Below are 25,299 nucleotides of genomic sequence, written 5' to 3' on the forward strand. Positions count from 1 at the left end.
AAATGGACCTAGAGATTATCATACTAAGTGAGGTAAGTCAGAGAAAGACAAATATCATATGATATCACTTATATGTGGCATCTTAAAAAAAGGTTACAAAGGAACTTATTTGCAAAACAGAAATAGGCTACAGGGATAGAAAACAAATTTATGGTTACCAAAGGGGAAGGTGGAGAAGAGGGATAAATTTGGAGTTTGGGATTAACATATACACATTACTATATATAAAATAGTTAAACAACAAGCACCTACAGGGAACTATGCTCAATATCTTATAATATTCTATAAGAGAAAAGAATCTGAAAAAGAATAGACATAGATATGTATAACTGAATCACTTCGCTGTATACCCAAAACTAACATAATACTGTAGATCAACTATACTTCAATTTTTAAAAAAAGAGAGCAAAAGTTAAAAGTAAAGAATAAGATTAACATTTTTAAAGCTTTTAAAAATATATCTAAGATGTGGAGCAGATAGCAGAATGATGGAAGAAAATATTATTTGGCACTTTAAGTGAAAATGTCTAGTCAGAAGCTGGATTAAGAAGTGACTGAAATTTGCTGGAAAGATCTATGAAGGGAGTTGAAGCAAGGAGTTTGAATATGGTCATGTAAGGAGAATAGAGATAGAGAGAAAAACAGAAGACCATGGATGACCAGCTGCCTTGGAGACACTACTAAGTGAAAAATAGGGAGAAACGATCAAACAATTTAGGAGGAAAATAAGGAAAAAGCCATTTCACAGATGCCAAGCTAGTCAGAGGAAACCCAGTTTTCATTTGGTTTAAACCTGAGAAGCACAGCATCTTCACACACTGTGCAAGAACCACCCAAGTAAAACGTTCAGTCAGACCCATCAGCTGCAACACATGTGAGCTGCTTTTTATTCAACAGATCCCAGAAGCATCTCTGAGCGCCCCACCAGCTAGACAGATGGCAGCTGATTGGCCCAATCAAAAGTTATGGTCCGAATTGTCCTAGAACCATTCTGCACATTTTACATAGCACAGCTCCTGCCTACCAGATGCCAGAACAATCGGTGAAAAAGTGAAATCAGAGTTAATTCTGTGAGCAAACAAAGGCATCCCATTTTTGTCCCCAAAATATATTTTAACAGTGCTGAGTAAATCGCTGGTTGATTTATTCTTTTTTTCTTCTCACTTGGTTCTCTTTCTAGAACATTGGCGCAGACACTATAAAGTCATCCTGGGTATCATAGGAAGCGTATGGAAAAGACTGCCTATTTATACTGTTCAAAGTGTATTATATGCAAGCAAGTTCAGATGTGGGTTTTGCTCCAAATTTACTGGTGCTTAAAATGTACAAAATCAGGCTGTTAAAATGCAAAGACACCAATGAGCCATATGGAAGAGAGTTATCAAGAGTTGTCTAGTAAGACGGTCTGCCAGCCAGATTTTACTTGTTTAAACTGAGGGCTGCACTCTGCCATCAAAATTGTTGTTGAACCCGTTGTGATAAATGGTAGCCGAAGACTTATGGAATATATTCAAGGTCAGATTGCATTGTTTGAAGAGGATGGGAGAGAGAGAATTTAAAAAAGAGGGACTGCTTCTCCAAGCCCAGCTAATGATATGCCAGGCCAGACAACAACATTTTAAAACAAAAGTGACATTCTCATTGATCAGAATACCTAGTGTACTATTCCAAGAAATTGCTGTTTAATTCCTGTGTTTTCAGGTCGTGGCAGCTACGACCCAAGGAGTCCCGCAAAGCATTCTTCCACCGAGAGTCACGGCCCTCGGTGCCGAGACTCTGCATGTGAGCTGGGATGTCCCTCCGAAGCCAAATGGCGTCATTAAAGAGTACCAGCTCAGGCAGGTTGGGAAAGGTCTCGTCTACATTGACACCACTGACAGGAGGCAACATACGGTCACAGGTGAAAAAAAAAAAGAGGAAAACCTACCCGAAGAGTCTGTCATTGTGGTTAGGGGGGCAAAGCCTCCCAGGGGTGTGCGTTTGATATATGAGGTCACTTCGAAAGGACGTGTTCTCTTGACATATGGTCAGGTCCCACTTATCCATGCTAATAGAAGAGCCCACACTGGCAGCAATAAGCCACAACAGCAGATAACTTCAGAAATAATTTATATTTGGCTTTGATATGCATTATGTGTAGGGTTTTTGCATCAGTATTAAGTTTTTTTTTTTTTTCAGACAAACAGTAAGATGCATTTTTATTCCCCAAGGATATACTCGTAGATAATGGGGCTACGGTAGCCAAGAATGTACTGGAAGGCAGGAGAAAAATCAGCCAGAGGCTAACACTTATCTACTGTGTGGGTAATTAATACACAGAATAGTTGACAGTTGACTGGTTGTGACAATATGTTGTTATTATTATTAACATTAATTAATAGTAATTGTATTATTTTTGTTGCTTATTATAACATTATGTATTATAATTAGCTTTAATAATATAATAATAAGTACAGTATAATAGTATAGTGTCAGATAATTACTAGCGGTGATTATAATAATAATTAACATGTTTTAGTTTGAATGTCACTTCTAAAGAGAAGCATTTTCTGACTTACCCAGCCTAGATCAGCTTTTCTAATACACTATCACATCACCTTGTTTTATCTTCACTACAGACCTTTCACTGCCTGATAGTGTTTGCTTTTTATTTGTCTTTTTATGTCCACGTCCACTGGAATGTAAGCTCCAGGATCGCAGAGACCACCTCTGCCTAGTTCAGTGCTGTATCTTTAGCACCTAGAACAATGCATGACATGTCAGTAAGTGCTAAAGAAATGAGGAATAAGTGAATTTAATGTGTCAAATACTGTTCTAAGCCCTTGGCATTTATGATCTAATTTGATCCTCCTCACAAACCTACGGGGCAGAGAGAAGTATTACCCCATTTTACAGGAACGAATCCTTCAAGAGATTTAGTAACTTGGCTCATTATTTAGATCTGCTGAATCATCCCAAACAGGTGCGTAAGTTTGTTTAGATTCTGAGAACACAGACAAGAGTTTACAAACTTTTATTTTTCCCCTATTGCCAGTAACCTCCCTCCAGGGCTTCCTGAGCCAATGCCTTCCTTCTATTGGACCCTATACTTTGCAGGGGTCACTGATACCAGAGATAACAAAACTCCCATAGAAGTGCAGAAAGGCCTGAAAAAGCATGCCTGATTTTTCCTTAGAGGAGGCACAGGGCTTGGCTACACAGGTGGAAAAATAAATTCTGCAATTCCCTGACACACAAGCAAGCACCCGTCGACAGATGTCCACTGTTTTCCGAAAGTGCCATAAGCCTACAGAAGGTGCTTAATAAATATTTGCGGACTAGCACACTCTGATCCTGATCTGAAGATCCTGAGCTAAGCCGATGATAATGAGGGTGGGGAAAGCCCTCATCCATTTAGATGATCAAATTTGTTCCTTAGATCCATTTTCACTAAAAATGAAAATCATCACAAGTAATTGAAATGACGTTATCTTCCATAATAAAAATCTGCATGTACGAGTATATGGTGCTTTATACTTTTAACGAACCATTTGCGTTTTGACTCCAGTGATTCTCATCACATCCCTGTAAGTGAGGGATGCTTTTAATATCCCCGTTTGAAAGGTAAAGGTGAAAACAGGCCTACTCGGGGTACCCAAGGCATTTACTGCCTCCATCTGTAAGGAAATCAGAATACCATTTCATTCCCCCCCCCCCAAAAAAAAATACACGTAGCCTGCTTACTGTGTTCTAGATAGTATAGTAAGTGCTCTAAAATAAGATTGCTGCTCTTAAGAAGCTCGCAGTACTACTGACAACCTAAGGAATAGCTTGTGTAATGATGCTCCAACAGAACTCCATGCAGGATGGAGTGGGAGAAATCAAAAGAATGACTTAGAATGGCCATGGAATGTTAGTTACAGAGTTTTGAAAGCCAAGTTAAGGCCCATTAAGACTTGGTAGCAATAACGGTTTCACAATAAACTGAGATACAAGGATAAAGAATTCTCTTCATATGGAATCTGTCTATTCAACCAGCATAGGCTTTGAACTATCGCCAGCTGCTACTGGTTTGCATTTTTTAGAAACCAGCATTTACGTGCTGGCAGACCAAACTCAATTGTGAGGTTCAAACCAACAGGACTGATAGCAGCCTTAATTATAAAATAATTGCAAAGATTTTTCTTTAAATACCTTCACTCCACCAGCTCTTCCTTTTATTGTCATTTTTAATGGATATTTTCATGTCAGGATTCCATACACATAACTTAATACCAGAAATCCTCTTTTATTAGAATAAACATTTTAAGTTTTTCCAATTAATTTTATTTTTTGTAAAATTATAAAGTGGAAAAAAAAGTGTTAGAATTCATTTGGTCCATGCCTCTGTACTGTTTTAAACAGGTTTAGAGAGTACTTCACTTGGGCAATATAGCCCTAAAGAGTGATTTCTTTGTTAAATGAGGAAATAAACCTTCATTCAACAATACCTTACCAAGTACAGTCTCCTATATACAGTTCCTATGGGATGGGAATGGTGCTTGGCATTAGAGAAGCTAACATCCAAGCTGTGTGTAGTCTTCATGCGTTTTATGTCAGGGAAAATGCGGTTCTGTGGTTAGCTGACTGATCAAATTCAGTAGGGAAGTATTTTATGATGAGAATGACTCTTTTACTGAGCTCATGGAATGAACTAAAAATAATCAAATTTATTTCACATTCCATGTCAAACGTTTGACCCAAGAGCTGCCTGAACCCCCTGGAGATAAAGGTTTTGATTTTCTCATCATTTCCAAAATCCTAACATTCCCTAAGCCACAGCCGAACATGAATGAAGCTGTAGTTCTAGTCATCCAGGAGCCTGAGAATCTAGGTCCTTAGAAATGGCAGAAGGGAAAGCGGGCACCTAACATTGGCTGCATTGTCTCCATGCTTATTTTTAATTACTTCAAAGCTTTAGAAACATGATCCCGTAAATGCTTTGTGGGAATAGTGGCAAATGCACTCATCATGTGAAATCCATAAATTGCTTATAACCCTCTCAAGATGTAAAAAAAAAGCATTAAGTAATTGAAGACAGGAAGTCCTCAGTTAATTATTTAGAGGTGTTATCAATGCTCTAAGTAAACCGAAGCGTTTTCTGCTATCTCACCAAGCCCAATACCGTGGGGACCAACGGGTAGCAGCCATCATCTTCTCATATTCGCTAATGCAAACAGCGCGTGGCAGCTTGTCAATAGAAGACCTTTTCATATCATTTATTACTAAACATGCCCACGGTCCTGCACAGAACAATTGGGGTGTCAGTGATGGCATTGTTTCACTCTGGGTTGCTACGTATGAAACGTGGGCCTCCTAATGTGGGCATCGGGGTAGAGGAGCGGGGGAAAAGGATTAACGAAATAATTAGGGCCACCGAGAACAAAATGAATTAATCATGTCCTCTTTAGCAGCAGACATGATAAGGGCTTATGTGTCTCTTAACTCTGGGGGAAATGTTTTCCAAATAATTCATTAAAAGTTGCTCATCATTTCATTTCACTTAAAGGAAAAGAGTCTCCAGCCTTAAGTTAACAAGGAGAGAATAATTCGCCTTCCTTTCTCATCCTGTTAGCAGCTCGTGAAAATGTCCTGTGATAAAATAGCATAAATCCTAACAAAGCTAGGTGTAGCAGAAAATGTACTACCTATGTACTGAAATGGATATACTGCCTACTGAAACAAAGAGAACATAGTTTGACCAGCAGTATCCCAAAATGTGGACATTTTTTACATGAGGATTTTACATTTGAACAAGTCTACCATGTGCTCCCATAGTGTCCTACACTTGTCTTTTATGTTGTTTGTGATACTTTATTGACGATCCTTTTTCTTATCTCTGTTCCTCAACCAGGAGTTAAAGCTTTTTAAGGACAGAGGAAACAGCTTCCTCTTTGCCATTGTGTCACCTATACTATGATCTATCACAATACCTAAAATATATTAGGTATTAGAAAAATCTTTGTTAAATGAATAAATGTTGAATAGTATACTGGTATCTGAGTGACTAGATTCTATATTGGTTGGATATAAAAATCACACTGTCAAACAGAGCTAAATCTCAGGCAGGATGGGTGACATAATTTGTGGGGCCCAGTGCAAAATGAAAGCATGGGTCCTCTTGTTCAAAAATTATTAAGAATTTCAAGATGATGAAAACTGACCCAAGCACAGGACCCTTTCTAAGCATGGGAGCTAGGGTGACTGCATCACTTGCATTCCCATAAAGCCAGCCCTGGTCTCTGGCAATCTGGATTTATTGCCAGTATAATTCTCTTTTTAATTTAATTTTTATTTTATATTAGAATGTAGTTGATTTACAATGTTGTGATAGTTTCAGGTGTATAGCAGTGATTCAGTTATCCATTCTTTTTCAGATTATTTTCCCTTATAGGTTATTACAAGATATGGAGTAGAGTTCCCTGTGCTATACAGTAGGTCCTTGTGGATCATCTATTTTATATATAGTAGTGTGTATCTTTAACTGAAACAGATAGGGTGAAAACTAGGATGGCTATCATGTCCTAAGAACAGCTTCAGGAGCCTCTTTGTCATGCGTGATGCTATGGGCTACATTTCCCCCATTACCACCTGACCAGTGACCACCAAGCATCAAACCTGTGAAAGTAGATGGGAGAATTCATTTTATTTTCGTTTTTCTAGTTCTGAGGAAAGCCTTGAGCCTATATACTTGCAAAAAAATAGCACATCACCACTATTTCTTCCTTTCTCTTACCATTCTTACAGATAAAATATTATAGTGAAAGAATTACATGTAACAGCTGCCTAGACACCAATATTTAAAGGAAAAAAAAATTCTCCTGGAATCCCAGAGGTTGCTAGATACTTTGCTTGGGCAATCAGCACTTCTGTTTAGTCCTGACAGTCCTATCCAGCTCCCTTCCCCTCTGAGATGTATGTCCTTGTTGTGGATCATTTGAGCAGCAGCAGACTTTGCTGCTACCTGGTGACACATTTTGTTTCTAGAGAAGAAAATTCTACTTGAAAATGTAGAGTAGAAGAGGCTTCTATCGAGTATGACACCAAACTCCAGGGAAGAAAAATATTTATTCAAATAGTATGACAAAAATCAAAAGCAAGGGTCTTTCCTTGAATTATTTTGATAATAGTCTAAATGTTAAGATATTTGGAAAGAGAGTCTGCCAAAGAAGTAACTTGTTCAGGAGGTGCTTCTTGGGATGAATCTGATCACTATGATATTGGTCAGAGGAGCCTAATCTTTGGTCTAGAATTTCTCACAAAAGACAGAATTATGAATGCAATAAGCTTGTAGCAAGTAGTCAGAACTGAAAGCCATGAAGTTATTTCCCTGGCATTTGCAAATGCAGGAGCCCCTTAGTTTTGATGTTTTGATGTCCGATTCATATGAGACATCAACTGAACTCATATGTCAAAGCCTTGATACAAGAAATAAACAGTGCTAATGCCTGCTCTCAAAGAGGCAAGAAATTGACTAAGCAGGATGGGGGGCTGCTGAGGTTGTGATGGATGATACTATCAAGAAAAGGGGACTTTAGCATGTGAGCTCCTGAAATATGCTGCAATCGAATTTTGTATCACTCATCATAATTTAAATGCACCGTAGAGGTCTCTAAAGTGATTTCATGATGTCTTGGTTTACCAATTTTGAACATCCAGATTTTTACAGGGAATCAGATTAATCTAAAGTCAACTCTGACACAGCTCTACTCATCACAGCCAAGGTTGCCTGTAGATCCTGGAAATTCCTGGGAGTCTCCATGAGCAGCGATGCTTTGGGGAGGATCACTTAGTGAGATCCCAGGCAGGTGGCAGCAAAAGGAAGCTCTTTTCAGCAGCAAGACTAGATGTGTGGTTCAGGTGGATGGAGCATACATCCAGTTTGGGTGAACTGGTGCCAGGACAGGTAACCTGCCCACAGGGTGGACAATACTTGGTAACCACCTAAGAAAACCTTTTTGAAGTAACTCAGGTCTCTCAGCACTTGAACTAACCATCAACCAAGTTGACTGAGGAACTTGTGAAATTACATATTCTTTAGGGCTATTGGGTAATCCTTCAGAAAATAACAGATGATACAATAACCAGATGAATGCTTTGAGGTGGCACTAGCTATCTGAAACTTTAATGGACAAAATGCCTTTTCCTGACTATCTGGAGATTAAACATTAGAAACAAGCTGTTCTTCATAGAGTACATCCCACGTAACTTACATAGGTATGATTTTTGTCTTCCAAATCATCTTTTTATAATCCAGACTTTTTGCGGTCCCTTTTCAACACATATTTAGTCTTGAAAGGAATGCTGCCTGAAAGTGTAATTGTAATGAGTTTGGTTATAGTATGCCTCTTTCCTTTATAGGAGAACATGATTCCCTGTAGGGAAATTCAGGTAATTTGCAGCCACAGTAATCTCCACTCCACTGAAATGTTAAATACTTGGCTTTTCTCCATGCATTTGTCTTTCTCTGTTCTACAACCGCTATTTCTTACTCTTTTAATTCAATGCTGAGCAGTTGAATGATGTTTTCTTTTCTCCTTCTACTCTTTGACTTTAGGATTAAGTTACAGTCAGAACGGTTCCTTGGAGACATCTCTTTATTTCCTTCTTCTCATCCTGATCAATTCATGAGTAGTTTTCAATTGGTGTGCCCTTTTCATTGCCTGTTGCTAATATTTCATATATATATCTCATTTTAAAAACTACCAATAGGGGCTTCCTTAAAATGACAGCAAATTTCAGTTGAAATGTGTTGATTTTATTGAGTTTTACAGAGTCATATATATGAAAGGTCATCCAGTTCATGTAAATCATCTGTGCCTCATGGCAGTCTATGCTTTCCTTACAGGCTATTTGAACCAAGCCTATTAGTAATCCAACCCTCTAACAATAGGAAAATTACAAGACCTAAGAAATAGAATTTAGAAAGTGATGGATTCATCTCCTGCCTTCCCTCAAATTAGCCTGTAGTCCAGTTAAGCAGTCTATATTCCCATGCCCACAAGTTTACAGATATGGAAAGCAAGGTACCTAGAGGTCAGAAAACTGGCCCGGGGTAGTAAATAGGTAGATAAGGATTAGACCCTAAGAGTCTAACTTCAAACTCTGCTCTCCTAACAGCTATGCTGTACTGCCTCAGTACATGAATTATGGTCATATTCCTGATGAAAATATTTAAATACCTAGTCCCACATGGATTTTTTAAATATTACCAGAAGTGTCACTGGGCTTTGAGCTACCTGTGTCATTTTCCTTGTAAGCCTCAGAAGACTGCCCCAACTGCTCTGGGTCACATTTCTCAGCCCAGCTGCCCAGATTTGTACCCTGAGCACACCCTTTCCTATCTCTGTGATCATAGGTGAGTCCTCCCACTCTCTATGCCTTGGCTCCTATTTTTTGAGCAAAGAATAGCGGTACTTTGGGAAGTGAGGGCTTTCATTGTGTTAAGTCCAGGAAGTACAGAGAAGGCTTGCAGGTAGTAAGTGTTCAGTAAACTCTAGCTGGTATTGTTCTTTATGCAATCAAGTAACCAACTTCCTTGAAAATAACTGCATTTCTCGCAAGATGTATTTCAGTAATGTATAGAGCTCAGTGAAAAGAGGAGGAAAATATGGGGCAACAAAAACACAAGCTTTGTGTTTTAGTTTTTATAGTTTTTATATTAACTTGATGCTTGAACAAAATCCTTTCAACGTGTTTCTTTCACATTAAGAACAGCTGCAGTGGTTTCTACCATTTTTCCATCATTCAGATGCTGTTTAATCTTCAGAGGGAAGGCCGTCATTGAGAATTTTCAATGTATTTGGTGGTAGCTCTTATGTGATGGTGAGAGCACAGGGCTTGGTGTTAAAATCATGGGTTTGTCCCTACCCCATCCTGACCAATCATTCACTGTGTGACTATTTGGTTCTCTGAGCCTGTTTTCCTACCTATGAAGCAGGAATAATAATCCCTATTCTGGTGATATTCAAGGTAAAACCTCTCACCTTTTCACCAGAACTTTTCATGTTGTTGCTAATTCTCTCTCCCATAATCTTGTACCTCTTTCTAGCTTGTATAAAGGCAAATCACCTACGACAGGGTAATAACAGCTGCATATGGTCCCCATGTGTAACATACAAGATTTTGAACCTGTGTATTATTGTTTTCAAGTCCAAGCTCATTCTGCTCACTCCGCGACAGGCCAGTAAATTGGGAGACGAGGTATTAGGGCAAGGAATGTCGACTTTATTAGGAAAGCCAGGAGTCCAAGAAGAGGGCAGAGTAATGTCCTAGAGAACCATCTTACCCAAGTCAGAATTCAGGCTTCTTTTATCCTAGAAAGGGGAGGGGGTGGGGTTGGTTGCTGCGAACTTCTTGGTGCCAGAATCCTTTGTCCACATAGTTCAAGTCACCATGTTCCTGGAAACCTCCAACAAGACAAATGTTATTTTCTGTTCTGCAACTTTTCATCTCTATACGAATGGGAAAGTTTTGTACCCTTAAAGGTCAGAACCTTGAGAATGGGCTCTCCTGAATATTTCAGGCTATAGGCAACATTCTTAACTCGAAGCAAAAGCAATAGAATACAAAGGCTGAAGCAAAAGAAACGGATCTAATATGGAATCCGATTTGTTCTTCCCTCTTATATTGTGAGCAGTTGTAATAGTGGTATCATTCAGAGCTCTATTTCTTGCAGGTTACAGAAAACCCAGTTCAAACAGGCTTAACAAATAGACACTTATTGGCTCATGAAACTAAAAAAAATCAGGTGTCGATTTTAGGTGTGGCTCATTCAAGGCTACCAAATGATATCTCCAGGACCCCATTTCTTTTCATCTCTGAGCTCTCTTCCATTCTTCAAGCTTTATGTGGTGAAAAAAGAACTACCAGTGGTAAAATTGAAATTGCTGGTTCAAGGCCTAGCTTTCATCAGCCCAAATGAGGTCACAGACTCACTTCTGAGCTGCTAACATTGCTCAGAATTGGGTATGGAGCTGTGTCCAGGCCTGGGCCATAATACTCTTCTCAACTCTCCACAAAGCACAGGGCCTGATAGTGGCCAAAGACTGGTCTCCCCAAGGAAAATTTGAGTTTTGTTATAAAAAGAAGTATGAATGGACTCTGGAAGGTAAATACTACAGATGTGGAGTGCCTGACACAAGCCAGCAGATGTCAGTTGAAATGAGCCTGACTGTTTCTGCCCTTGCCCCATACGGTCCTTTCAGTTGGTCAGATGCCCACATTGCAGGGGCAGACACAGCTGCCCCTGGGGGGGACAGTTTTCCAGGGGGGACAAACTGCCCACAAATTGGACTAAGTGCATCATTCCCCATTCTTCACTTTCAGCCTCACGCCTCCCACTGTCATCTTTCTTGTTCTTCAACCCTTGCCTCTTTTTCCTAGTTCACTACATCCACTCCTTTTGATTTGGTAATGTCTTTGAACTCTTCTGACTTATTTTTTTTAATATATTTTTTATTGAAGTATTGTTGATTGACAGTGTTTCAGGTGTACAACCAAGTGATTCAGTTATACATATTTTTTCAGATTATTTTCCATTATAGGTTATTATTAAATATTGAATATAGTTCCCAGTGTCATATGGCAGGACCTTGTTGTTTACCTATTTTGTATATAGTAGTGTGTATCTGTTAATCTCAAACCCCTAATTTACCCTACACCACCCTTTTCCCCTTTGGTAACCATAAGTTTATTTTCTGTGTCTATGAGTCTATTTCTGTTTTGTAACTAAGTTCGGGTATATTATATTTTTAGATTCCACATATAAGTGATATCATATGATACTTGTCTTTCTCTGTCTGACTTCACTTAGTATGATAATCTTCTGACTTCTTGATGAAGACTTTCTGCTCAACGCTCAGTTCTACATCCTGCCCACTGCCCTTAATTCCAGTACTCCAGTAGCTCCAAGAGATACATATTCCCCCACTAGCTCTGGTCCCATCCTCTGCTGGACCACCCCACCCCACCCAATTTAAACACCTATAACAAATTCCTTTGGCACACCTTCCTCGGTGTATCAGAAATTCCTAAAGGGCAAACTGCTCCACTGTTGTACCATTTCCAAACCGCTGTCTTCTAGTGCTCTGGGCTATTTATAAAATGGATATCACTCACTGACACACTTTCCTGATATATAGTAAATTTTCTTTTTAGCTACTATCCTTACTGAAAATACTCTCAATCTTCTAATCAATCTTAGTATACCTTTGTGATGTTTTCTCTTTGTTTCCTAAGAGCCATCCTAAAATGTCATTCAAAAGTGAAACCAGACCAACAAGAACACAAAATAAGGAAGAGAACTGAGGCTTTTTTTGGTAGAATATTCCAGAGAGAAATCAAATATTGCTTCACTTTTACTAGCCATACTTAAGTCTGACATTCAGGAAAAAATCTAGAAAATATTTATTGTTCATAAGTTATATTAATTTATGTTATTACTTTAATAATATTCTGCAACTAGAGAAGAATATCCTACTCAATGAAATAGATGCTGTGGGCAGGAGTCCCTATGGAATTATGAGGAAGGACCTGTTTAGTCAAATCACACTTGTGATGGATACATGGCTTCATAGCATCATAGCCCTGCCATCCTTATTGGGTACTTTCTTGCCTTGCTCTTCCTTATACAATATTTAACAAACAATGAATACATCAAATAGGCACTATTGGGAAAAATGATTTAAAAACAAAACAAAACACGCAAAGGTATCATCCTTACTCTCAAAGGGCTTACATTCTAAGTGAGAAAGCAAAATACTCAGATAAAATGGTGTTATGAGGGTCAAGACCCCCTTTTTCAGTAATGAAAGTAAAGGAGGGGACATTGTCAGGCTAAATCAGCCACTGCAGTCTCTGACCTTCGTTCTTGAATATTTCCTCCCATTTTCTCTTCAGCTCTATATTTTATAATCTTCAGCATTTTCCCATAAGCTTTTATCAAACACACAAGCCTTGGATATGACTTAGATCTTTCATCATATTCCTCATCCGTAAATCAGGTAAATATCAAAATTATGTAAATCCTCCATAGCAACCAAATGGAAGATTATAATCAAATAAGTATCCACATCTTATCATTAAATTGATAAGGAAACACAAGGGGCTTTGAAGCTGAATCCTGGAGCAACTCTAGCTACAGAACATTATGGCTTTAGCAGAGAACCCAGACTATGGCTCCGATTCTAAATGAACCAGTTAATTAATTTTTTCATTCACTTAACAAGCACCTACTTTGTGCCTGTCACTATTCAAAGGATACAGTTGCTGCCCAAACAAAGTCCTTGCTCTTTTTGAGCTTACATCATGGAGGCGGAGACAAACAGTAAATAGACATATAATAAAACATCAGATAATGTTGAAGGCTATGAAAGAAGAAAGTAATTTGAGAGGATAAACAGTGCTGGTTGTCATGTGAAGATAGAGTGGTCAAAATCTTTTAAAATGTAGCATTTGAGCAGATAGGCATAAAGTGACAGAGTGACTTTATAAATGTCTCTGAAGGAAGAGTCACCTCACCAAAAGCACAAAATATGTGAAAAGCGTAGTTCTAAATGCATGAAAAAGTAAGTATAGTAATTATTGGATCTATGTTATAACTTAGCCCAATTATTTGACATTAAAGATTTAGTGCTATTTCTTTTTTAAGAAACTATTTTTAAAGCTGTAGCATTGTTTGAGTTTTCCCAAGAATCAAGGCAAGAAATGTTAGCCTTGATGTATCCTTGTTGAATGCTGCTGAGTCGTAAAGTTGCTTCTGCTAAAATAAAGTACTACTCTAAGTAACCCACCCCATCTGCTTAATAGCCTTAGCCACTAGATGCAGTGATTCCCCATTTTACAGATTAGTAGATCAAACTGAAGCTAAGTAACTTGTCCAAGGTCACTGGCCACAAAACAGTGAAGTCTAACAATATATAATTTCTTTAGTAAATGGATTGCCATTCTTTTTTTCCCTGAGAATTTATTGAGCAATTACTGTGCTATATCAATACATATTTATACATATTTAGATGTATGTATGAATACAAAAGAACAAGCACTATCCCCTCCTCAAAGTATGTTTAATCTACACTTAAAGACAAAAGCAACATATCCCCCCAGAAAACTACAGAAGTAAGTGTGAGATGGTACAGTAGGGGTACATATGATGGAGAAATGCAAACTTGAGAAGAAGTGTTAGTCGGTGTTAATATAAGCTGAATACGGCTTGGGGCTAAAAAATGTTGACTCTAACCTTTTTATTTTTTTCTGCCCCTATTCATATAAGAAGCAGTTGCAGAAACTTGGATGGTTAGCCTGGAGAAGAGAAAACTCAGGGGGGCTTTGATAACTGTCTACAAATATTTGGAGAACTGTCATGTGGAAAAGAAATTAGATTTGTTCTATAAGTCCCTAGGGGTGGAAGTGATAGAAAGAGTTCACCACAATATAAGGAAGGACTTTGAAACCAAATAAGGAGAACGCTAGATCTCTCTAAGGATGGAATGGGCTGTTTGGGAGATGCAGTACTTCAATCCCCTAGGCAGGGGAGCCTCCTCAATGACACCTTGTACAGGGGAATCAAGGGAAAGATGGATGGACGGATGGATGACATGAATTTTCAGATCTCTTCGAAGGCTGAGAATTTATTATTTTATCAGTGAGAAATGAAATTTCTATTAATACTGAGCTGCTTATGAAGTTCCTCCCTCCCTTAGAGACTGTTTTCTGCTCTTAAAATTTTTGGATATCATATCTACAACTCTGCATGTGACTGCTGGTGCTTACCTGATAATAAATAATCCTCTCAAGAGGTACTTGATTTCTTGTTTGCTCTTTCTAGGTCTCCAGCCATACACCAACTACAGCTTCACACTTAGAGCTTGTACATCTGCTGGATGCACTTCAAGCGAGCCTTTTCTAGGTCAGACTCTGCAGGCAGCCCCTCAAGGTAATTAAAAAATACCCATGATTGGGGAGAAGTTTTCATGTGGTATTTTGATGTGAACTCTATAAACTCTTTCATAACAAACAAGGAAGAAGGAATAAAGTCTATAGGTACAAAATAAAATAATATTCTAGGTTCCTGTTTTTCAAGTTTAAACTATAAGCCTCCCAAGGCATTTTTCTTTCAATTCCTTAAACCTTTTACATGTGGTTTTCCATGGAAAAAAATTATTATCTACTTGGGTATGAAATTCCTCCAAAAATCAAAAGTTAAATATTCTCAGAGAAGCTAAAATATAACAAGCGCCATGCTCCCTGCTAAAAGTGGTTAAAATATTCACCGCCCTCAAGAACTTACAGTCAAGTAGAAGTGGTAGGACAAGTACCCAATTCGATATGAAGAGAGAGAATCTTAAAGGTGATGTTAAGAAAGAATAAATGAACAGAATGCTCAGGTTAATCTAAGAAGGAAGAGATTATAACCCGTCATGGACATCAAGAAAGATTTTAGGGAGCAGATGCCTTCTGAGATGGACCACGAGGAACAAGGATTTTGACAAATGAACAGTGGGAGGAAATATGCAATCCAACACAGCTTGAGGGAATGAAAAGTGGGACCACCACCTTGGAAGTCAAATTGGCAATGTCTATTAAATGTAAAATGTTGATTCCCTGTGACACAGCCGTTTCACTTTCCATTATCTGTGCCAGAAAACAACATTTCCACAACTGCACAAGGAGGCATGTACCAGGATGTTGATCGAAGCCTTTTTTGTTGTTTGTTTAATGGCAAAATGTTGGAAGCGATCAAAATGTCTTTGAGTGGGGGAATTGCTAAATAAATTCAGCTATATTCACATTATGGAATTCCATGCATAAGTTTAAAGGAATGAGACGATCTGTACATATAATGTGGAAGTTACAGAACTGTATTAATATACAGTGTCTTTATGTATAAAACAACACGTAGAAAACCTCATTTCTATGGATAAATAAATAAATGCATCGGAAAGATTCGGGAAGCATACACACCTGAATAACAATGGTCTGTGGGTTAGGAGCTAGGATGGGTATTATCATTTACTTTTAGGAGAAAAAGGTGCTCGGAAGCTTGGGCTAGTGATCAACGAATTATTTTGTTCATCTTTATTATCTGCCTGTTTTCCATGTGGGGAAACAGAGGCATGAATAAGCTTCTGAACAGAAATATAATGTTAATGATCATCCGAGAGTCCTGAACTACTTGTCCATTACTCTTCTCATGAAGGGGTTGTTGTACCTCCGAATATTAGACCTCAACTTCCTACCAGTAAATGGGGAATAAAATGGAAAATTCCGCATATGGGGCATATGGCTCCTCACCAGGAATTCACTAATGATGTTTTCTATATAAAGAATGTTTCATGTCAAAAAGCTTAGTGTTCCTTTGAAAGGAAGAAACCAGCAGTGGATTTTTTGGAAAGGTGAACTATCAAATGGATACTTTGATGATAATGGATAATTTCTAAAGGATCTATCAACCAGTTTTGGCTGAAACTCAAGCCTGATAAAATAACAGGGTCTCTCTGGTTTACTCATCCAATCTATATATTTAAATTTTTTAAAAATATGCGTCTGTATTCTCAATTGAAAAAAAAAAATATTGCTTGAAAGAGCTCAGATTTCATGACTTAAAAATTATAGCTTTCAACGGTGCTGGGGAGTATGAGATGAGAAATGATTCACTTGATTTCTTTTTTTAACTTTATGCACCTTTCCTTTAACACAAATAACTGTGCAAAGGAACAATAAACTAAATGGGTTTTCCTCTGCAGAACAAACATGGATTTAGAATCCATTTTCTGGCTGTATAGGTGCCAATTGTGAATAACTTGTATGAGAAATAAATGTGGTCTGAGTACTTAACTTGGAGGCAGTAAGGGAACAGATCAGCAGTAGCGTTAAGTTGTGTTGTTTTGCTGAAATGGAGATAAACGTTACATCACTTTAAATTAATAACCCCAATATAACTAATTTTAAAAGGCCTAGTTGAGTGAATCAGATATAGTTGGAAGGTCTAACATTTGAGTGTCTAAGTGGATATAGAGAGAATTAAAAGAAGCATTTGTTCATAGCCACCCTGAGAGCTCCTCATTTCTTTCATTTTCAATCTGATAATTTGGACCTAATTCTCTCTGATTTTAACCTCCTAGAAAAACGGCGTACACATAGTCAAATAGTAGTAAGAGCTTGAACCGGGTTATTGCTCTTTTTTCAGGATCGCTGCCATATCAGCGTGCTCTCATTCATCTTTAGAGTTCAATCATGCGAAGTTGCAGGCATGCGTTCCTCTAACATTTTTTTAAGCTCTTTATTGGAACATAATTGCTTTACACTGTTGTGCCAGTTTCTGCTGTACAGCAAAGTGAATCAGCTGTATTTACACATATACCCGCATATCCCCTCCCTCCCGCGACTCCTTCCCACCTTCCCTATCCCAGCTCTCTGTCATCACCCATCATCGAGTTGATCTCCCTGTGTGATGCAGCTCCTCTCGCATTGATAGGATAAAAAAGCAAAAGGAAAAGACCAGTCTTTCTCAGTTTCATCCCAGATTCCTCTTCCTCTGCCCTTCTTTATCTGTTGATCTTCCTTTAGACTCTTCCTCTACTCCTTAGCCTTGTAGCCCCACAGTCTGCCTTGGAATTCTCCGGTACTGGCTGGAATCCCTAATGGAGGCAGGGAGCTCCCAGATTCTAGAGCTTTCACAAAGGCTACACTCGTAGATTTAAGGTCTATGTATCTACCAGTCTACTAGATGTTTGTATTTAAGTATTTTACAAATATTTCAACCTTTAAAATCTCCCTCTCTGCTTTCTTTTCTTCCCTTTTCCCTCTCTCGAATACCACCATCCATCTAATCATCTAAGCCCCCAAAGTGATCATCTTAATGCTTCTCTCTTCCTTAGGTTATAGGATGCAATTCTTCATAAAGTTTTACTAATTTTAAATCTTAAGGATTTTAAAAATTTTGTTCTTCCTTTCCATCCCTTCTGGCATTGCCTTAGTTAAGACTGGTGCGACTTCTCCAGATCTTCCTAACTGATCTCCCTACCTCTAGCCACTTCTCCTCTTTCTCAAATCATCATGCCAATTTTTTTTTCCACTTTTGCCAAAATAGGTGTATATTAGTTGCTTCCATAAAAATCCCATTTCCTTCCAGGAGGAAAAAAATCCACATCTTCTTAGTAAATCAAATTAGACCCCACAAGTTTTAACTTCTGCCAGTCTGTCGAGTCTTTTAGTCTTTCCCACATGCAATTTAATGGTACTTGAACTTCTACCATGTTTTCCTTACCTCTAGGACTTTGTGTGGGTTTCCCTCAGCCTAGATACCCTTCCCTACATCCTCACTCAGCTAACTCCCATTTTTTCAAAATTTGGCTCAGATGTCTCCCATTCTGGAAGTCTCCTCTGACCCCATCCCTTTCCCATCCACCACCCCATCTCACTCCCGGCCTGTGTTGAGTACCCTTCCTAAGTGCTCTAATAGCACGCTAAGCTTCCTTTTCTTAAAGCATTTATCAAACTGGACTGTAAATTGATTTTTACCCATTTTTATTCATCTCAATACTATGGGTGCCTTGAAGAATAAAGACTGTATATTTTTATCCCCCATCAACAGTCCCCAACACAGAAAACGACAGAATTGAGTAGAATGTTGAATCAACAGATGAACACATAATAAACGGTCCAGAAGTCAATGCATTTCTGACATCAGCCCATACAAAACCGGTTCCTTTGATTAGCTTTCAAGGGAAAGCCAATCCACAAAATAATGTTGGGATTTTTGACTTGGAATGAAGATCTATAGGCACATAAGAAATGGGTAATTTTGCCTGACACTAAAGACAAAGTTCAAGCAAATCCAGTAGACATGTTCTTTTTATAGTAACTGTTATGTCAAGAGACCGACAAAGGTTTCCTTCTGACCTTACCCTCTTATACCTCTCAGCTAGTTTACCTGCTCCCCACCCCCCTTCTTGATGATTTCCTTCATGACCATCTGTTGCCTTCCCTTGAACGGCCTCAGTTCTGCCCTTCCATTATGTGGTAGAGGTTTTCTGATGTCACTGAGATCCAGGCTCAGCAAGGAAGATTCTTCACCTGGGATTTACTAAGACCTCTCACAAGGTGAGAGGTGGGTCTTCTTCTCTCAAAGATTTCTTGCAGTTGCCAAGATAAGAGTGTCTCCATATCATTATATAAGTGAAAACATAGCACTTATTAGTTTTTCACACATTCCAATTTCATCTTATAAATCAAACCATTGGACACAGCGTTATTACCAACATGAACAGAGCTCTCACCAGCTTATACAAATATAAAACTCAATTTTTATTGAAAACATAAAGCAACTCCAAAATGTGGCTTCATTTTATTTCATTAACTCCATTATATCCACAGGCTGCATTGACTGATTCAAAGCAGAAACTAAGCAATAGCCTTTCTACCACCTTGGTGATTTTTAATACATCCTTCAAGGTGAGAAAGACAGGACTGCAGGAAGCAGATTATGAACTACAGCTTTATACTTTATCTTTTAGATCAACAAATTGATATCATGTTTAAATCAGAACTCTAATTAGTTGGTTGAGTCATCTGGAAGCTGTTGGCAGAGAGACCCAAACATAAATGTATATTATAATTTGTGGATTTGTCCAAGTACCTAACATAGAGTAAGCTTTCAGAACAAAATGAAATACTTTCTTCTCAGGAGTAAGTTGTTCCTTAGAAAATCAGTAAGTTTGAACCATTTTTAAATCGATCTTGATTCTTTCAGAATGCTGCCAAGTAAGTTGCATTTGAATGTCCTTTTCTTATAAAAGCGTTAAAATTTTTCCCTTTCCTGAGTAACTTACACAGGAGATACAGTCAACCAAAAACTATTGATTATTGGGAGCCTTATACTGAAATGAGTTTTTAAAAGCTAAAGAAGAGAGTTACAGTGTCTATTCAGAGCATGACCAGATGACAACATGAAATGGTGGATTGATCTGTCTCATCACTGGGTTCTCCATCAATACATTTTTACATCTATAAGAGTACTTAAATGTTTGACCTTGAATTACTGCTGTGTGTGTACACATTTTATCTTTTATACAGAGGGTGCAAACTCCTTGTAAGAATGAGCCATATCTTAGTCGCATTTGTATTCTGTAGAGTATTTAACATAGTAATTTGCAGGATATATATTTACAATAAAATTATTCATTCAATATTTATTAGGCAGCGTGCTCTCCATAAAGATACATTCACGACTAATACAGAGCAGACTCCTGCCCTCATGGAGCTAACTTTGTATGAAAAGCAGGAGAAAGAAATAGACCACACCGTCATAAAAATATAAAAATGGTGATATCAAAGAAAGAAGATGATTATGATGTTATGAGCATTGAGAGGAAAATAGAGAAGGGCATGTGATAGAGAGGAACAAGGTTGGGATCACTTTAGATTGGGTTAAAGTTATAGTTAGGGAATAGTGGCCAAATAAGACCTCCCTGGTAAGGTGATATTTACACAGGTCACTGAACTCTGACAATAAAATGTACAATTGTTATGATGTTGTCAACAAAAGTGTTCCAGTCAGAGGGAATGGGAGTGCAAAAGCTCAGAGATGAGAAAGAACTGGAAGCATTCTGAGGCTAGCAACGAGTCTGGTGTGGCTGGAGCTTCATGAATGATGGAGAGAATAGTGCCAGGTAGGCCAGAGCTCGAAAAATGTAGGGCCATACAGGTTATCATAAGGAATTGGAATTATACTATATGAATAATTTCAAAAGGGATGTATATTTTATGGATATTATACTAGGCTACATATATACTTTATATACTTTTATAAAGATTACAATGAAATAGAGAAGGACAAGATTTAAAATGCAAACTCTAGTTTAGAGGCTGTCACAGGTGTCCATGAGAGGGAGAAATGTGGTTTGGATCAGAAGAGGTAAAAATATAAGGACTGTGCACATTCAGTGTGGAATCTGCAGGACTCAATGATAGATTACATTTAGGGGTGAGAAAAGTAAGAGCCTCAGCGATAACTTTTTTGTCTTTTGCCCAAGAAAATGGATAATTGGATAAGATTGGGAGGCACATAGACTGTAGACCAGAAAACCAAGTGTTCTGCTTTGGATGTTTTAGGTTTTTGATATGTAATTAGTCATCCAAATGGAAGTAGACAAGTAAAGAGTAGAACTCATGAGTCTGACACTCAGGAGAGAGTTTTAGTACAGAGATATGCACTGGGCAGTGTTCAACATATAGATAATGTTTAAAACTGAGACTAAATGGAGATCACCTACAAAGAGAGTGTTGCCAAAGAGGAGGAGAAGAAAGAAGAGGAGAGGGAAGGGTAGAGGAGAGAGCCTAGGTCTCCAAGGCACTACGTCATTTTGAGGAGCAGGAAGGAAAGAGAAGCCAGTAAATGAGGTTGGAAGAAATAGCCAGAGAGAAAGGAAAAAAGAAGCACAGCAGGTAGTGTCAGAGAGGCAAAGGCAGAGTATGCTTGTTCATTGAACTTGGTAATTCAGGCAAATACTAGATGATGATTCCAAGTAAATAGGCATCAAAGTTGAAAATCCCTGGAGAGTCTTCCAAGCCTTGATTACACTCAGAGTAACAACCAAGACAGAGAAACTTTCCACCACTAGTTGTCTGGCATTCACTTTCTAAAGGCAATTCAAAAATAATAATTAGGGCATTAAAATGTATTTATATATATACCCAATTATATACTTTACCTCAAAAGCAAATGAAAAGTACTTTTGTTGCTCACCATGATATTTTTTTTTTATCAACAGATAAAAATATCTTACCATGTGAGGTGATGGTGTGACTTTTGATGAAGTGCTTATTTTATCCTCGCAATAAAACTTCATTGTGTTATTTTTGCCAGGAGTTTGGGTGACACCTCGACACGTTATCATCAATTCTACAACAGTGGAATTATATTGGAGTCCGCCAGAAAAGCCCAATGGCCTCATTTCTCAATATCAATTGAGTCGTAACGGAATCTTGGTTTTCCTGGGAGGCAGTGAGGAGCAGAATTTCACTGATAAAAACCTGGAGCCCAACAGCAGGTAAACGAAAAGAAAACTTTACCAATCATACAGAGAGAATTTTAGATGTTTCAGGTTGAAAAAGAGTCCATCTTCAACTGAAACAATATTACATTTGTTAATTAATCTCCTCATGTATTAGTCATTCCATAGCTGATGCAATCTCTTAATCCATTTCATATGTTGAGGACCCAAACACTAGCTCATTACACTAGTCTTCAGAGGACATGAAATTCCTTAAAAATGTAAATAATTAGTCTTTTATTTGACATGAGAATTTTTAAGCATATAAAATACGCAAAGTGGGCTTCCTAGGTGGCGCAGTGGTAAAGAATTCGCCTGCCAATGCAGAGGACATGAGTTTGATCCCTGCTCCAAGAAGATCCCACATGCCATGGAGCAACTAAGCCCGTGTGCCAAAAAAAAAAAAGAAAAATATGCAAAGTATTAAATTTTAAAAATTATCAAATAACCTTCAAAAACATGCATCCTTAAACTAGCAAGAAAAGAGATTTAAAGAGGTTTGTTTTGTATCAACAACCTTTACTTCTGTATAATGTTTTCCTCTACTTGCTACACTATATAGAGACGTGAGTGGTTTGAAGGGGAAAAGTTCTACATATTTGCAATTCATTCCTATTCATTTCTCAGCAGAGATAAAATATATCTTAGATCAACAGATGTTTTACTGCAGAGAGTAGAGATCAATTTAGTTTTATTGTAGCGAGTAGCAGATCAATTTAGAAACGTCTTTCTCTAAACATATTTCCCTGAACTCTAACCCATTTAAAAATGGAGAAGGTTCATTTGAATCTTTCACAATCCACCAGCACACTCCAAAGCTTTCCTGAAATCTTTAAGAAAAGCAATCAATTCTCAAGGGTTAAAAATAAAATGAGAAAGGGGCCAAAATAGTGATAACCTGGAGAGAATGTTCCCTGTGCTAGAAAAACTATAAGGTCTGTGGTAAAGTTTCTGGACAGGGAGCAAAGAATTTGCAATTTGTTACAAGTTTAGGACTAAGCAATAGACAGAAAAGCCAGCAATCACTGTTAAATTCTCTTGTGCATTGCTTTATCACAATTCTTTCTTTTTTTAATATAGCTACATTTATAAGTTGGAAGCCACCACTGGAGGTGGCAGCAGTCCCAGTGATGAGTACATTGTACAGACACCTATATTAACACCAGAAGAAATCCAGCCTCCATATAACATCACAGTAATTGGGCCTTATTCCATATATGTAGCTTGGATCCCACCAGGTAAGAAATAAAACCTGTGTGTGTGTGTGTGTGTGTGTGTGTGTGTGTGTGTGTGTGTATGTGTATGAAAACCATTTTAGAGGAAATTAATTGGAGATAAGGCTAGAAATGTGAATTTAGTAAATCAGAAGGACATAATCTGTATCCTGGATGAATAAACCAAACCACACTCACAAGTGTATACATGCATAAGCATTTACATACATACATATAGATAGATATAGGTGTAGGTGTGTGGATGAAGATATATAGATACCTAGATATATACTTTTCTAGCAAAGCAATGCTTTCTTTCAAGTACCAGAGCCTAGAAATCTCTTTTCTTATTCATGCATATGCAAGGTAAGTCACATAGGTCTGAATTATCTTGAGCATCCTTTTCTACAGGATTCCCTGGATTGAATCATTGGCATTATATTATAGTAGTGAATGGGGAATTCAGAAAGACAGTAGACCACTCCCTTGTACCTTGAGTTCTGACCAGTTATAGTAGCTGAATTTTACCTCTCTAAGGCTCCATCAAACCACTGAGCCACCAGTGGGTTGCTTTTGTGGTTTAGTGCATCATTGTATTTGGAATATGATCATCGCCCTCAGGTGAAATTCTGATTCATTAACACTGCGGATTAAGGATTAGAGTGAAATCTTCTTGCTCTGTCTTTTAACATGAGGGATATTTGGAAGTTTTGTTTCAGTAAAATTTAAAACTGATTAAGGTGTTAAACGAATTTCAAAGATGTGTGACTTTATTTTTAATATGTTGTCTTAGCATGAAATTGAAACATGAAATTAACACAAACCCCTATTGTCCCCATCAGAATAAGTGTAGCCACATTACAACACGGAACTGAAAATAGTTGGTTAACAGTCATTCGGGCTATCAGCAGATCCATCCCATAAAATAAGTAACAAAGACATATTTTGCACTGAATTGAACACATCTCAGTCAAAATGTGTAATATAGTCATAAAGGTAACATAAAGGCCTAATATATAAAACTTACATTCTCATGAACCAACATCCTTCTGATGTCATAATCTCAGATCAAAGGAAAAAGGATCTTTTGGGGGACAAATTTGCAGGAGGAAATCTCTGAAGAGCTTTCTAAGCAAAGAAAAACTTAAGTTGCTCTAAGATATTAAATATGAGTGATTTCATCCACCTTTGTTTTAAAATGAATATGCAGCACATTAAATTAAACAAAACACAAGGGAATAATCAATAGTGCCAGAAAGTATCATAAAGTGCTATAATACGGATCTCAGTTTTAGCAGCACAGCCGTTCTTGAACTCTGCTCTTAATTTTCACGGCGGAATAAATACAAATCTCCTGCTGTGAAAAATATACAAACTTACATATCGTTTTATGAAACTGATTCCCACCTTCATGGAAGAACATGGCTATCTTGCACCCTTTTAGCATATTTCTCCTTGGCATTTCTATGGTGCCATGGTGATTTTACCCCACGAAGTAAAATGAGGCATCACAGACTCAGACCAGACTCAGCCTATTAGCTGGAGACTTCTCAGATTCAGTCCAGGGTCTTTCACCACCCAAGTTCTCAAAAAGCAATAAAGGAAAGTCCAGTGTGATAAGCAAAGTTGATGATTTCCTAACCAAGTGACCAGGAAGTTCCGTGGTTTATCAAATCATCTGTCATTTTCACATTATTACACACCTAAATTGCCATTGCTAATCTGAAGACTTCACACTCAATAAGGATCTGAAAACATCTCTCTTTTTTTTAAATTTTTATTGGGGTATAGTCAGTTTACAATGTTGTGTTAGTTTTAAGTGTACAGCAAAGTGAATCAGTTATACATATACATATATCCACTCTTTTTTAGATTCTTTTCCCATGTAGGTCATTACAGAGTACTGAGTAGAGTTCCCTGTGCTATACAGTGGGTTCTTTTGAGTTATCTATTTTATATATAATAGTGTGTATATATTAATCCCAATCTCCCAATTTATCCCTTCCCCCCTT

The 25,299-nt window shown here is 37.8% G+C and overlaps 1 protein-coding gene across 1 annotated transcript in view; it reads left to right on the top strand.

Annotated features, from left to right (window-relative positions):
• The window catches only part of USH2A (usherin), a 758,076-nt gene that overhangs the window by 591,556 nt on the left and 141,221 nt on the right, over positions 1-25,299 (top strand). The window contains exons 55-58 of the mRNA XM_057727708.1: positions 1,702-1,900; positions 14,846-14,953; positions 21,887-22,070; positions 23,154-23,311. Of these exons, the coding sequence (XP_057583691.1) occupies positions 1,702-1,900; positions 14,846-14,953; positions 21,887-22,070; positions 23,154-23,311 (649 nt within the window). The remainder of the gene's footprint in view (positions 1-1,701; positions 1,901-14,845; positions 14,954-21,886; positions 22,071-23,153; positions 23,312-25,299) is intronic.

The sequence above is a fragment of the Hippopotamus amphibius genome, chromosome 3 (assembly GCF_030028045.1).
Source record: "Hippopotamus amphibius kiboko isolate mHipAmp2 chromosome 3, mHipAmp2.hap2, whole genome shotgun sequence".
NCBI lineage: Eukaryota > Metazoa > Chordata > Mammalia > Artiodactyla > Hippopotamidae > Hippopotamus > Hippopotamus amphibius.